This window comes from Atractosteus spatula, chromosome 9 (genome assembly GCF_055471065.1).
Source record: "Atractosteus spatula isolate fAtrSpa1 chromosome 9, fAtrSpa1.hap1, whole genome shotgun sequence".
Lineage (NCBI taxonomy): Eukaryota > Metazoa > Chordata > Actinopteri > Semionotiformes > Lepisosteidae > Atractosteus > Atractosteus spatula.
This window is the reverse complement of record NC_142714.1, coordinates 3,423,954-3,439,911: the sequence shown is the minus strand read 5'-3', so window position 1 is coordinate 3,439,911 and position 15,958 is coordinate 3,423,954. Positions and strand designations below refer to the sequence as shown.

The 15,958-nt window shown below is 44.5% G+C and overlaps 1 protein-coding gene across 6 annotated transcripts in view; it reads right to left on the bottom strand.

Annotated features, from left to right (window-relative positions):
• Nucleotides 1-15,958, bottom strand: part of ralgapa1 (Ral GTPase activating protein catalytic subunit alpha 1) — a 66,806-nt gene that overhangs the window by 34,450 nt on the left and 16,398 nt on the right. For 4 of the 6 annotated variants that reach the window (XM_088925038.1, XM_088925036.1, XM_088925039.1 and 1 more), the window contains exons 14-27: nucleotides 14,960-15,083; nucleotides 14,606-14,843; nucleotides 14,042-14,203; nucleotides 10,502-11,965; nucleotides 7,890-8,014; nucleotides 6,200-6,416; nucleotides 5,547-5,723; nucleotides 5,054-5,206; nucleotides 4,284-4,477; nucleotides 4,080-4,178; nucleotides 3,504-3,659; nucleotides 3,121-3,249; nucleotides 2,440-2,565; nucleotides 372-430 (exon numbers count right to left, since the gene is read on the bottom strand). In XM_088925038.1, the coding sequence (XP_088781164.1) occupies nucleotides 372-430; nucleotides 2,440-2,565; nucleotides 3,121-3,249; nucleotides 3,504-3,659; nucleotides 4,080-4,178; nucleotides 4,284-4,477; nucleotides 5,054-5,206; nucleotides 5,547-5,723; nucleotides 6,200-6,416; nucleotides 7,890-8,014; nucleotides 10,502-11,965; nucleotides 14,042-14,203; nucleotides 14,606-14,843; nucleotides 14,960-15,083 (3,423 nt within the window). The remainder of the gene's footprint in view (nucleotides 1-371; nucleotides 431-2,439; nucleotides 2,566-3,120; nucleotides 3,250-3,503; nucleotides 3,660-4,079; nucleotides 4,179-4,283; nucleotides 4,478-5,053; nucleotides 5,207-5,546; nucleotides 5,724-6,199; nucleotides 6,417-7,889; nucleotides 8,015-10,501; nucleotides 11,966-14,041; nucleotides 14,204-14,605; nucleotides 14,844-14,959; nucleotides 15,084-15,958) is intronic. The other 2 variants (XM_088925040.1, XM_088925041.1) reach the window with 1 other exon arrangement.

Below are 15,958 nucleotides of genomic sequence, written 5' to 3'. Positions count from 1 at the left end.
CACAAACCCTGATTAGACTGCCCTTACATGGCGAGTGTTTTCCACTGTGGTGCTGCTGCCAAAACTAGCACCTTTTCACTAATCTGTAAACAAAAGACAGAACGTTTAATCCCATAATCTTCTGAACGCCTTTGCTCCGGATTGGCAGTGGATTACTTAAAATGACACTTTACTAATCCGTCTGGATGACCAGACACATGACTAAACATTGATCTGCTGTGAACCATGATGTGCAGACAACCCCTCCCCTCCCAGGAAAACTCCAAGCACACAAATTATGACAACAAGTATATCTGAAAGGATATATTATATTATAATGATGTTATAACCTTTAAATAAAAGACATAATAAAGTCAAACAATACACTGTACCTTGCTGGGGCAGATGGCTCTTCCCGGGCTGAGCTGAGTATGTGTTTAATGATGTGCTCCTTAAAGTCAGTGAAGAAAGAAAACATGAACAGGTCAAATATTACAACACTCAATTCATACAAAAATCCAAGGACCAGAAGAGGAAAACAGATCTAACAGTCGTAACAAAGCCGAGGGAGGGAGAAACAAATTGCTTTCGGTCAAGCAAGGTCCTGTGCATGCTGGATACACACCAGTTGCGTTATCATTTCAGATTAATGCATAGCTTGTAACTTCCAATGACCTCACTTTTAAATAGAATTTACAATGTCACCCAAACACTTCACCTTTGTGAGTGAGAAGGACTGGTGGCTGATGACTGTCGCCCAGACTAGCCAGTAGCTAATGGGTGTAATAGACTGACTGACAAAGCCCAGGACAGAGGTCACCCAGAGAGTTTCTCTCTGACCGTCCCAGGTGCCTGCGCAGTTAGAGAGCTGTAACAGAGGGGTGAGCTTTCCCTCAGCGAACACTACAAGCCGAATCAGCTGTTTCCGAATGATGGGGACTACAGCCAGTGTTGTCATCTGAGACACACAAGAGAACCAATTAGCTTTTGTTTTTTAAATTGATTTGTCATTCCTCAACACAATCCATGGGGACGTTTCCTACACAATAACCCATTATGTACATGCCATAAACACAGTTTTTTTTTCCAGAAGACAAAAGACGTTTTTGCTCACAAGGTCATGAACACCATCCAAATGATAACACAAAGCCTTACGGCCATGTGGAGACCGACAGCTGGAAATCTCAATGTACTGCGCCTTCCATAAACACATCCAACACATACGATAAACACAACAAGTGCCCGAGACTAAAATCAGATTCATTCTCTATGCCACTATGAGAAGAAAAGAACAATCCTGCTGTTTCAGAAATACTAATGTCGTATGGCTTTAAGAAAATGCTTTAAATCTGCTTTCAAGATTTAGTTTTATTCAAGTTTTATTTTATTGGCTATTGAGCTTATATTCCTCCTCTCCTTTAATCATTTTTACAACCAGTTCAATTGTTCCCACATTCATTCATTGTCAGATTCTGACAGAAATATTTGGTTTGTACTACAGACTGAGCAATATTGATTTATCTGGGCCAACTGGACACAACAGGACTATTGGACTGATATGATCTCTAAAAGGCACATTTCCCACCAATTCAGATGCAATACAATAATTTGTTTAAAAGTTGATGCGTGAAGATAAGAATTGTGGTGGTACTTTATTAAAACAAATATTGACCAATCACCGGCCCACTTCTGGTTGAACACTCCCCAAAAATCCAAATATCAGGATAAACATTGGTCAACTTCCAGTTATGCGTTATCAAGGTCATGCTGGGTGTGCTCCATGTTAAAAGTGTTTTCAATACAATGCTTTACAGAATGGTAGAATAAATGCTTTTGGCATGAAAGTGTTAATATTTTTTATTTAAAAAATTGTGTTTTCAGTCTTCATTTAGTCAATATATGGACAATGCTGGACAAAGGAGAGGAAACCAATTTAAAATTCCCTCTGGTAGCACTAAATTGCTTCTTATCATGCACAGCAATGTGTTTGTTATGAAATGCCTCAAAGTAAATTTCTCCTTTAAAACAGAAAACACTCTCATGCATGGCATTAGTTTCTTCTTAACAACAGCAGCGATTTCCTTTTTAGTGCCGAGGCCAGAATGCCTGATAATCCATTAATAGTGATAACATTTCAGAGCTCGCTCACAGCTTTAACAGGGAAGTGGAAAAACCGCATTCAACAGTGGTGTTTAAAAATTCCAAAAGGACTAACAGGTCTTTGACCCATTTTTGGTATTTATACTAAGAATTATTTTGCGATGCATTTCACAAAAATATAACGTTGTTTCATCTGGACACTGCCACCTAAGAAGCTGATTAAACATGGAGTGGAAAAAAAACAAACTTCATAAAAACAACCCATGCCTTTCAAGGAAAGGGATTAACAGGGAACCGCGCTCAAAGGTCACGCAAATTACCCGAGTCAGTCTTCACGAAGGCCAGTTTTCTCAGCCTCACCTTGACATCTCTGAACTTGGTCATCACCACATCCGCCGTGGTTGGGTGAAGAGCTGGCAGCTCCTCGTACAAGTTGGGCAAGCAGACCAGCGAGCCCAGGAGGATCTGGGCTTCCAGTCGGGGAGCCTGAAGGAAAGACATCTGTCTCCACCATTCACAGAACCACCAGCAGGACAGAGGCTGCAGCGGCTCTCTCATGCTGCCTACTATTAGGCTGAAAGCATCCAGTCAGCAAGACATAATATTCTGTTTTAAGGTACAAGTAGAGTTTTTTTTTTCTTTTTACTTTTCAGTGTAGAAGTAATATTTCAGCCTTCAATCCCGTCAGCACCTAAAGAGGGCTCAACAGCCACAATGCTGTTTTTTCTTTCTATTTTCCATCGTGTGCTAAACCTACAATACACTTGTTCCTTGGCAGCCTGCATGCTGACGCAGCTCACAATATTGAAACATATTTTGTTTTGATATTCATTACATTAAATAAATCACTAAAAGGAGGTAAATACCAGGGGGACCCATTCCTGCTATCCCTACTTCTAGATCAGCACATTTTCTAGATTATTTCACATCGGTCGACGACTTCAAGGTGCGGATTTCAGATGCAATTTAAATGGAAACTGCCGTGTGCAAGCTGAGATCAGAATGGTGGAAAACACTGCACGGGGCGGCTCTGGCTCTTACATTCAAAGACGATGAGGTGGTCACTCTGCTTGCTGCAACGATGAAATCCAGTATCAGCATGGTAGCTCCAGGCAAGCCAATGGAAAAGAAGCGAGGAGAGCAATGCTTGATGATTGTGTTCACAATGTCCTAAAGGAAAAAAGGCAAAAATCACTCCCACCGAAAAAGAACGTCAAGGCTGAACCACAGAAATGTGTTTTTCTGTGCTTCAGCCATGTGCTTTTAAGTGGAAGTGCAACATACAAGCCTTCCACCAAAATCACCTTCACAGGTTTACCACGGATGTGCGAGGAGTGCTCACTGAACAATCCGAATTCTTCCCAAAACAAACATCTCTGCACAGAAGCCACTGAACTTTAAAATTTTAAATATGCGAACATCACCTGGTCGACGTGCAGCAGCCCGCAGTGCATGATGTTGTAGAAGTGTGTCAGGAAATCACAGTTAGGCGACACGTCCTGTCGCCTTTTCATGATTTTACAAATCAGCTTGTAGGCATGAAGCTTCCCTTGCTTGTACCTCTCCGTCAGCATTGTAGCCTAGGGATCACAGCGTTAGGCACAAAGGTTATCTCAATACCAAAACAACACAACGCAATCATTCCTCAAATCAACTAACCCGATGCTTTCAATAACTTATTTGTGGGGACGACTACAGGGGGAACTTGGTATCAGTAACTCTTACTAATCTCAACTGGACTGCAGACTGACTTGTCAGCTGACGAACAGGATGCTACTTCCTCCGAGGTACAACAGCAGACTTCAAATTCGTCCGATTGGTGCTCAATTAAATTTTCCAGGCTGAGAAAAATGACAAAGACTGGTCCTAAAATAAACCTTCACTCAGACCAAATGTTTTCGAATGGCCACCAGAAAGACCCATCCACTTCCATTTCAGAAGGTTATCCGCTGCACAAGAGTACTCACACAGTCATGATGGGGCAGAACAGAGGCACTTACTTTAAACAGCCAAGGAGTCAGGATGCGCAGCGGTGGTATGAGGACTGGAGGAGGCGGCGATGTCTGGTTGTCTAGTGATATACCCAGATTGTCTCGGATCTATAGTTTTCAACACAAAGGAGCACAAACAGAAGCAATTACCGGCTCGACTGCAATGTCTGTCATGGAGCAAGGTGAAAGGCTAGGTCACACACAGGCAGTTACCTTGGCCAGGTTCTGCCACAGCTCACAGAGGTAGTCAAAGACCTGAGCATGGATTTCTGGATCCTTGATGGAATTGACGTCCCCCAGAATTCCCAGCATTCGCCTCCACATCACCGTGGCAACATCGGCGTGCCAGCCAGTCAAACTCCCTCCCGCCATCACACTGCAGTCCTCTGTTGGGAACTCGCTGGTTTCTAGGAGCAGAGGGAGAAGGAAAGATTATTACATCAGAGTTGCGATTTAAAACCTGACTAAATTACAGATCTCTACTGTTTCGACAAAAATGCGGAAATCCTCTATTGAAAGAGCAGAAAATCTTCAAATGCTTCCCAGCTCTTCTTTTGAGAGAATTTATTTTCAGTAGGACAGCACTGATATAAAATGATTAATGAGCATCTGTTTTGAAAAACTTTTGGAAAATGCATAAATATTTCAGCAACAGCAACGAGTGACAAGAATAACTCATCCCCAGCAACTAAATAATGAATTTTCTGCGTATATACAGTATCTCTTTGGTTAGTAGTTCAGGTGGATAGCTGCATCAGCATGTGTAGGCTGCAAAGGAACAAGGAAAGGTTTATTCCATGCTGAAAAGAGAAGAAAGAAAACACAACGCTTTTGGCTGTGAAGCCTCACACCCAAAGAAGGTTCCACAGCCAAAACGTTGCGTTTTCTTTCGTCTCTTTTCAGCATGGAATAAACCTATCACTTATCTCTTTTTGTAGCTGTCTTGGCTGAATCAGAGCTCTGCCCGTTAGTCTGAAGGATACCTAGGTCATCGGGAGTCTGCAGGACGGAGTGGTGGAGCTTCTCGTCCAGCTGCAGGTCCTTGTGCTCCATGTGGTCGGCGTTGAGCGTGGCAGGGGAGGGTGTCTGGGACCGGGAGCCAGTGGGGGAGTGCAGTGGGGAGGCACTTTCAGACCCTGGGGGAACCACACCCAGCAAGCAAGACACTGAGCGCCCTAACACACTGGTGGCAAGAATACATCGAGCCTGGATAATCAATGGCAGACTAAAGAGGTGAGAAACATTACAATTTAACAAATGTGAAACAGGCTGCACTCAGGTCTTTTTTAAAGTCTAGTAACGGATTAAACTTACAATTAGAACACATTACAAAAAAAAAGTAAATATCTATTTTGGAGATGCCCGCCCACCTCTACCAGATACAACATGCTTTAATTTCATATGCTTTTGTACAGCATGAAAAACAGCCAGGCCCACAGGAATGATGCGAGTCCTAGGCCAAGGCCAGCCACTCACCAGTGATAGTGACTGTGTCTGCCGACAGGGGCTGCTGGCTCAGGCTGCTGGTCTCTGAATCGATGTGCAGGGTGGTCAGGCTGGCCAGCTCCTGCTCCTCTGCCGTCTGGTGTCGCAGCTGTAATCCATCATGCTCCAGAGACCCCGCAGCAGAAACATCAGGTCCCAAACTGAAGTCTGCACACGAGAATCGCAATTAAAATCCAACAGCAAACAATCCTCCCAGTCCTCAGATCTGACCTGAGGATTAACCAACACGTTCAAATGTCGTTTGTGAGTTTCAGCATAGAAAAAAGATTTGTGGCTTGTGGTTAATTTGATAACACTGTATTTAGCAAGCCATGGGTAGAAGACTGGATTTTTAAAGTAAGACTCGAATTTGTTCCGGGGGAAAAAAAAAAAAATATTTTTGAAACGACTGTTTCATTGGTCCAAGTTACAGATTTCAGGAACTTTTTAAAGCTCTGACCCCAAGCTGTGGCCCAGTGGGCACTGCGCCTTTTAAGAAGTCACTAAAAGCAGCACCTGCGATGCCGTCTCTGTTACTCGATCTCTGAAGTAAAGTATTCATGCGCAGCGGCAGCCTGGCACAACCGGGGCCTGCAGCCCGCGAGTGTGCTGGAACGTGCGGCGCCTCCTGCAACTGGCCTTACTTTCAAACTTGCGGCTGTCGCACTGGAAGGCGTTGAAGGAGTCGGAGTGGCTGTCGGAGCTGATGAGGTCACTGCTGCCGGCGCTGGCGGGGGAGGTCCACTCCGAGGGCACGCCGGGGTCATCGATAGGGCGCATGGGATTCTGGCGGTTCAGGAGGTCAGGAAGGTCCTTGGGAACCTCAAGGCTTCCAGGGCTGCTGCCTCTCCTTGTGACACCCTTGGACATCAAGGACAACCCTGCCATCAGTCTTCCGGGACCACACAGAGGCCTAAACTGAGCACTGGCTTGGTCTACTCACTGCTCGTAACTAACAACCGAAGATAGGCCTGCACTCAGGTTCGCCAGCCTTGTGAGACAGTACACCAAGTACAACTTGAGTAGCTCTTAGTGCACTGAAAATAAAATTGTTAACTGAACTGTTTCCATGTTCTCTGGCAGGAAAGTAGGCAAACATTAAAGAAGCAAGCTGTGAACCCTCCTCACACACAGCTCATGGGTTTCTGACTTGGAAAGCATTATCAACGGCAAACCAGAGCAGCACCCGTTTCGTCTAAATGGCGGTGACGTCCAAGTCCCGTTACTGCAGGGGTCAGAGCGTGGAAGTGGGATCTTAATTTTCCACACAGCTGCTTCACTCCCACACTCCCGCCCACATCTCACGTTACCAATCCTTTCGTCAGGGATGAGGGCGGAATGGACACAACGCAGGGAAAAACATCACCCGCGACCAAAGCAGAACTTTGTCTTAGTAGCAAATACTCTACCAGACACCAGGCTCACCATATATGTGTTGGTATGTGTTAAGTCACTTCTTAATTGGACAAATTGATGTAAAGTTCACAATTGGAACTGAAATAACAATATTGTGGAAAATAAAAAAAAAATACAGACCGTATGGAGTAGCTATTTTCAACTGTTGTTGATACACTTTACATTTCTTTTTAATTACAGAAATAACTATCCTGTTCCACTGTACACTACACCCTGTCTAGTGGCACTCATGAGATGACAGATATTCCAGGTCCAGTGGGAACTGCTCACATGGAGGGTGAACAGGTACTAAAAAAGGTGTACTCTGGTAGCCTTGCCATCTCCAAACCCATTTCAGAGGGTACGATGCTCAAATCTGTGAAAATCTCCATTTCAGACAGCACCCTGCAGTCCAGCCCCCATGCACCTTGGAGAGTGTTGTGAACTGAGTTACTATTCCTGGAGAACAGTCAATTACAGCAAACTTGAAAAGCACAAAAAATAAACCTTTAAACATAACGTAGGGAGCAATCTTTACCCTCTCCCACAGCCGGTTCTGTGCTGAAATTCAGCAACCTGGTTAGGAGTATGACAGAGACACAGAGCACAGTCCTAACGCAGCAGTAAGTAATCAGTACTAACAGTAATCAAAAGAATGTACTTTATTGACGAAGTGGACATTGTCTTCCTTTAATTTAATTCCTTTAAAAGAGAGGCCATGAGCTTCTCTTTGCTCCCTCAGAATACTTTTTGTTTAATTCTTTCAATTACAACTACACGATAAAGCACTGTGCGAAGAATTTAACCCCACATATTACCTCTCCAAATGGTGAAGAATCTCTAAAACAACAAAGAAAAAAATCCAGATATGCTCATTTGGCAGCACTAACATTTACTAGTAGCAATAAAAACAGACAGAACGAGAGACACGCCACTCACAGATGTGCTTCTGGCTCGCAGCCTCTCTTGAATGAACTCATCCATCAGGTCGCTGATGTTGGGGTTGCTGTTACCAACGTCAGTAGAAATCGGGCGGATCTTTTGGCTCAGGTCCTCTTTATTGGCTAAAGTCACATAAAGAATTAACAGAGCATTACGGGCCTGTCGCAGAGAAGGAAAGGTTTGCTACCGAGGTCATTCATCAGCCATCTGTCCTAACTGGTGTACACCACTGGACACTAACTCTCTCTGCCCTGCTCTGGAATTCCCTCATGGATGAACAGAATTCCTGTTGGGCTGGGCTGCTACCTTGAGGCTTCAGCTTTGTTCCAGCAGACTTCCACACCTCAGCAAAGACCTATGTTCCATAAAATAACAGTTGAAGGCTGTTGATTGGGTGGCAAAATATACAGCATAATCTTAGATGAAACTGACCTGGACACTGAAGACAAGGTGTTTAATGTGACCACCTTTTTTCATTTGAAAGATTTATATACAGACAGACAATTATATATAAATTATGCATATGTTAACTTATCTACCTGATTCAAGCCAGTATCTTTTTGTTACTTTTGGGTCTTCAGAAAAATTATTTTACTTATGCCTTCACAGCTAAATTATACAGACTGATTTATAAATACTTAAATAAACTTTGTAGTCACATCTCCTAACACAGATTATCACAGAGCCTAGGAAAAAATAAAAGCATTGCTTTATAAAGAAATTAAGAAAACCATGGCTTTTTGCTAAAGAACTATCTTCCAACTGTTCAATCAGATTCTCACTACTTGAATAAATCTGCCCCTACCAGTCAGACACACTGGAAGTCTGCTGAAACTAGTGGTGTAGTGACCAAAATATCAGGAGAGTATTATGTAGAAAAACCGGTCACTAAAACACATGTAAAATGTATAAAAAGGCGACATCCAACTCATTATAATCAGAAAGCAATGCAGGAGCTACTCACAAGACATGCAGTCCCAAAAAGACAAAATACCTGGCTTTCTCCAGGGCAAGAAGAGAGTAAGAGTTAGAATTAGTAAACTTGTACACTGCACAGTAGAAGGAATGTGAGCGATGTTAAGAGATCACGGAGAAAATAGAAATCTATTCCAAAGCAAGTGTTAAAGTTGTACAGCCTGAATACATTCTCCTTGTTTATACTATGAGAAGAGAAGCACACAGACTCACAATCTCAAAGCTATTTCCACCTTCTCCTCCTACACAGCCAGTGTTCAGATATTTCATCTTAGTTCAACTACTGCAGAAGCATTTTGTGTGTCAGAGGACAGAACATTTTGTGTGACTTCTACATCCCACTGTGGCCTTCGGAAAGCTATAATGAGAATTCCCAGACTAGCCAAAAAGTTGTTTCCAACCTTTTGTTCTCCCCAAAATGACACAATTGGCCTTTTAATTCTCAAAACAGGTTCAAATATGACTTCACTAATGGAGTGAATAAACCACTGTGCATCATATTGATCACTGGTCTCTCATGATAGACCTTAAAGACCAACAGAAAATATGTTAGAAACGTTGGTTCTTAAAAACACACTTTCTGTATTTATTAATTTTCCATAATAAAATTCTGGAATATATACAAGATCAATGTTCTGCTTCAGCTTAAATGAAGGCGTTTGTTTTCCCCCACGCTAAACTATGATCGCAAATACAGCCTACTACTTGTTCAAGAATCTGCTGTATAATAGCAAATACAACCTTCTGCTGGTTCAAGAAAGTACTGTACAGTATAATAGTAAACACTGCCCTCTACTGGTACTAGATAACAAAACAGGGGAACGCGAACTTTGGAAATATAAAGCATACCTAGGTCATATTCCCACAGTTTTAAATGTATAAAATGTATATTTAAATGTATTTTTAAATGTATCCTTTTTTTGTGGCAACAGGTAATAGTTATAATTGAAAGTATTGTGCTGATTAGTTTAATTTGAGTTAGACAAGAGTATAACACTGTAGAAAGAGACAGGTACTTAAGTGCAAACACAACACAGGATATGCACCCGATGAAAATGTTCACAATACACTTCTCAGCTTCATCTACAGTGCTTAAACTTCTGAAGACTGTGGCAAACATACAGAATGATTACAATACCTATTGGGTAGTACCAGTTATAAGCTCAACCTCCAATGAACCCCTGAGCAGTCAACTTAGGAAAGATGACTGACTCGGACATCTTTGCTATCACGCTGCTTCAGATTGGCTTGATTTGAAGTCTAACAATGTCCTTCACCTGTTCTATAAATGGTGACTGGGTGTACAGCTATGTCAGCAGTACGATGCTGTGGGCTTTTATGATACAATGATTTGGACTGGGGGTGAGAGAAGGCGAGGAAGGAGATGTGAGCTGATCAAAGGCTGCATGCAGCATCCAAACAGAAGGGAAAGCAAGGATTATATCCCACAAAGCTGGAGGGCTTCCTGGGGTTTCTTTGACTTTATTTTTTTTTTTGATTGCGCTTCAAACTCAGGGTGGGGGAAGCTCTTTCAAAAAAATCTGCATCCAGCAAAAATGAAACGAAAGTAATAAAAAAAAAAGGAACAGGCGCTTTGTCTTCGATTTATGCTCAGCACACCGTTCAGTGCTCACCTGTTGCTTTCCTTCCAAAATAGCCCATTACATGAGTGTACAGATCCCTCAGTGGCGCCTCGGCTGGCACTTTGCTCTGCCGCTGTGGGGAGACGTGTGCCTTCGGCTTGGAGAGAGCATGTACGACAGATTTATAGACACCACCCAGGGACCCCTGCTGCGCGTGATGGCCTGACTCCTGAGACCTGGACCTGACCGGGTTCCCACTCTCCCAGCTGCCGGTCGGTCCTTCCTTGTCCACCTGATCCCCCAACTGGGCCTCCCCTACCGCTTCCTTTGCCCTGCCACTGCTCGCAGATCCCGGAGCGCCGGACTTGGGGGCACCGGGCCTGGCGGGATCGGCTGCCCCAGTCGGGGTCCCACTGCTGCTCCCTCCACTGAAGCCGCTGAGCCTTCGGAGCCTGGCTTTCCAGGGGGCTTCCTTGGTCTCTAAAGGGTTGTGGAACTGAACGGACTCAGTGGAGGGCCGGAAGCTGACATGAACCCCGCTGTGCCGCTTCTTTCCTCCTCCTCCTCCTCGGACGAGCCTGGGCTTGAAGGCTGCGGTGGAGGAGGTTTGCCTGCTGACCGCCGTGGTGCTCAGAGCACGGGGGGTCTGTGAGCAGTGCTCCTGTGATGGGTTCTCCTTGGGGCTGGCGCCGGACTCACCCCTACCTCTCCCTACTGGGGCCACCTCAGAGCCCATATCCAGCTCCAGGGCATCCTGTCTAAGCAAGTGATTGGTCCTCTCTGCATGGCAGGGGCTACCCCTTGTGTCCAGGCCATCCTCCTGGAGAGAAAAGAGTTCTTTTGTCTGCCAGCCTGACTGATCTGCCTTACTGCTGCACTCTAGACCCTCGACCAGGTCCTGCTCTGAACGCCCTACGGTGTCCTCGTCGGCGGCGGAGCCAGCGCTTCCTTCATGGCACACGCGAGTCCTGTCTTCATACTGCCACCTGTCTATCAGCGCCTGAGCAGCCTGGCCTTCCATCGCCTCGCTCAGAGCATCGAGAATGGCGCAGCTCTCTCCCTCAGCTGTCCCGACCCCTTCCCCCTTGTGCTTCAGGTACTCCCTGAGAGATGACAGCAAGTCCTCCTCCCTCTCGCTCTCTACAGACTGGCTGGGCAGGAAGGCGGGCGGGGGCTGTTCGGAAGGCCCTACCAGCTGGCACAGGTGGTCGTAAATGCTATCCCCCACTTCCAGTGAGGACACCCTGCTGCTGGCACCCATCGGGTGGCCCGCAGCGGATCTAGACCATGGGATGACCTCTGGGGGACTCTGCGAGCCAGGAGCACCATGAGATGGACCGTCACCTTTGACCCGCTCTGCGATGAAGGGCTCCATGATGTCTGACGTGCTGCTGCTCCTGGGCAAGGGCTGCTCTTCCCCGGACGCCACAAACACCTCTGAGGGGGGCGTCTCTTCGCTCTGGGAGTAGTGCCGCATCCGCGGAGCACGGGGAACCACCTGGGGGTCCTCCAAATCTGAGCAGAAACAGCCGCATGTTAGTGTAGGGGAAACCACTGCCAACCTGTGATGGCACATACGTGACACTATCCAACACAAGCACGTCATTCCTCATGGTCAGTACAGCAAGAGTTTGTGACATATACAGCAGATGTGATGTGTTCAACACATTGCCTAGAACATGCTTCAGAAAGGCCTACTTTACAGTTACTAAGGAGCACAATAAAAGCAGTGAAAGGGAGTCTAACAATCAGACGAGCCTTACTTTTAAACATGCAGTTTGAAATACAATGTTCAGTGTGATGACAGCTAACACATACACACACACATATATCAGAAAACGGACATCTAAGATTAATTGGACAGAAAAGGTTTTACATTTAGTCTGTGATCTACAAAACAAATTTGTTATCAGGTGGAGTGTACAAACAAAAATGTAGACACAATACTCTGCAGAAACACCTGTCGCCCACAAAATCAGTTAGGTATTATACATCAGTAATATTCTATGTAATACACTAATCTTTCCACTATAAAACAATTTCCCTTAGATATGAACTGATTCTGTAGGAGACAAGTAATACTGCAAGTAATAATTCTGGCTGTGGAATTCTCCTGGGAGTGAAAGTCAGGGAAAAAAAATAATCTGAGAATTAGCAAGCAAGGTGGGTAAAATAATAGATTCCAACGCCTTGATCACTAAACTTAACTAGGATCTTATTCAGAAAAAAAACAAGTCAATGAGGATGTAGAGATGAGTTTATAAGTGCCAAGCAGCAGAAAGAGCAGAGGATAGGTATGCAGATTTCTTCCAATCATGCTGCTGACTTACAAACACAACACAGAACACCATCGATGTCAGAGGGAAAGTAGCCGCAAAAGGTAGTTAAATCACAAACTGATACAGTGTAATACGCCTTTTCATTGGTTAGCTCTGGTGTTCTGACCAAATCTACTGTGGGCAGCACCCGAGCTTGGCGTCCCGAGATAAACACAGAGGACACTGGCAGAGGACCAGTGCTGACATGATGGCACATTTGCTTCAAAACTAGAAGCAACAAAACACAACAAAAGCACGGGGGACACAGAAAACAATGACGGTGCTGTACTTCACTTCAAAATATCTAAGAAGCAACATAAAAAAAAATATATATATATAACCCAGCAACTAAAGGACAAGAGTGGAGTTGCAGTGAGAAAGGGGTGCAAAAACAAGCAGAGACAGCTCTACCTGACAGCTCGTCAGCTAGGGGAGTGAGCACAGAGTCAGGCAGGAGAGGGTGGACAGGATGAATCAGGACAGGTGCACTTTTAGCGCTGCGTATAAAGGCTGAAGACAGGATGCTATCGCCAGTTGACCGACTTCGCAGGGCTTCGAGTAAAACAAAAGAAAAACAGAAGGTATAGAAAAGGAAGGAAGAAAAGAAAGATAGTGACAGCGAGGCAAAGCTGTGAGGAATAAAGGAGCAAAGAAAGAGGGGAAAAGCTGTATGGCAGAGTTCGAATCTTGACCTGCCCATGCTGGCAGTGACTGATGGCAGCACAGCAAGGGGCAAAAGAGAAACTCATCTTCGTCAAAGGCATTGTAGAATGGAGCAATTTTTAGGCATTAAGAACAACGTCTTCAAATTCTGCACAGTGCACTCCCTACATAATAAAAACTATATATATAGCATACATAAAATATTATTTTAATTCTGAAAAACAAGCAAGAAAAACTAGCGTAATGTGTTTTTTATCTTGCCGTTACCAAAACAAGTTTGCTGGAATATACGCTGCAAGAATATACAAACTACAGTGCAAAACAAGAGAATACAAATGTCACTGCACAGATCCCAATCACACTGAATATATTAGTTCAACAGCACAGGATTAATTGAGAGCCTTCAGCTTTTAATCCCGTTTTAGAAGTGTACAAATAATGTGCCAAATCTGTGAGATGTACATAACTGAAGTTTAAAATCTTTATAAAAATAAGAAGTGTGTGTTTTTTCCCTAGATGATAATTCTGCTTACTTCAAATGTAGCAGCTCAAGTATTTACAGTGAGAAAAAAGCGTGTGATGTTGGAGAGCGATGTGTAGGTATACCCACCAACAGTTTTCTGGCGAACAATACTCCTGGCTTTCTCAATCCCCGGAGAGCCAGCAGTAGTGGCACTGCGCTGTCTCATGGGGGCCTGACCAGGCTGGTCCCTGCTCCAGCCTTTGGAGAAGGACCTGTCCACAGACAACTTCTGGGACTCGTGAGCTCCACCTTGGGATTAGGGCACAAAGAGACACAACACTGATGATTCCTGCATGATAGCAGCTGGACAGCAGAATGCAGGATCTCTGCCACTCCTACGAGAAGGACGGCACCCCAAACCCAGGTCGATTTCTCCTCCATCAACCATGCGACTGCACGGCTGTGGCACGAGCTAGAGGCCAAACATATCCAATCAAACATACAACCTGCACAAAGCGAACAACATTGGACAGAAGCTATTTAAGAAAGTCCCTAAAGCTCTTCCTATTTTATTAGTCCCCAGTGAGAAGTATGTACAGAACATGTGAGAATCGTGAAAACTCAGAAAAATGCTCATGCTAGGTTTTCACGTTCCAAGATTTAGGACAAAAGATATCTGCTAAGATAAAGAAGCCTGGCCATCCTTCCTACCTTTGCCCTTGTGTTTCTTCAGCTTCTGCTCGCTCAGCTTTTCCAGGGGCAGGTCATTAAGGTCCAGGCTGTAGAGGTTTCTGGCCAGTACCTTCGTTAGAGTCTCCATGGTGAGGGACCATTCTGTTACCAGCTCCTCCCAGCAGGTCAGTGAGGACAGCACTGCCAGCAGGTCATCCCACAGCTCCCGAGAGATGTACACATTCAGGTTCCCTTTGATCCATGCCACTATTAAGGTCTGCAGCACAGGGAAGATGGTTTAAGTCAGAGACCAGCAACTTTTTTGCCACTAGGAAGTTGATAACCATTATTGTTATTACTATAATAATTGTGGAAGGCTTGTGTTTATTCTACCTGAAATATTGCCCCAGCCAGCCTTCCAGAGAGTGTCATGCATTTCTTCCCATGTGGCACAGCTGAAGGTGGCCTCTTCATCACACACTCCGTCACCCTGAGTAGCACCAAGAGTATCTGCTCCCTGAGACCCAAAACAAAGTAAGACTTCACACCTGAGGGAAAACATTATGCCATCGTACACAGTACAGTAGATAGGGCTAGCCAAAACTTTACACAGAGAACATGCTGCTATCATCACTTGCAGCACCTGTTCTGAGAAACACTCCACTGCAAGACCAGGCAGCTGGCTGTTCTGGAGGGACCTGGATGAGCCACATGTGGTGAGGGCCTAGCTACATGCTTGCCTGCATCATTATCTATCCATTTTCTAACCAGTGCCGCAGGAGGAGCCAGAGCCCATCCCAGCAAGCCAAGGGTACAAGGCAGGATACACCCTGGACGGGACACCACTCCACTGCAGGGCACAAACAGACACACTCACACCTAAGGACAATCTTCCCAGAAGCTAACGAGCCTAGCAGTATGTTTTGGGAGTGTGGGAGGAAACCGGATATGCCTATATCATCAATTACACCCAAACCTTCATTTGTGCTATGTTAACAATTCAGAGAAAGATAACAGTACACCATAACATAATTTTAAACTTGTTTACTTGTTACGTTTACAACACTTTTCCAATAACCTAGTTTCATTTGGAGTGACTTGTGAAAGATTTCATCCAAAACAGATCTTTAAAAACTTGTTTTTTGAGATTTATATCAGTGCCAGCAGAAAATACTTGGTAGAGAGGTAGCGGTACATATGAAAATATCAACTTGAACTCCAGAGTTGTGGCAGAACAGTGGCAAGAATACACAATCATAAGGCTTTATTTACACTATGTGGGTATGTGACACAAAAAAGACTGACACACTAGCTCACTCTTATAAAGCTAGAGCTCAGCTCATCCAAATAAACAAAGCAATGACAGCACACAAGACAAAACACAGGCCCTTA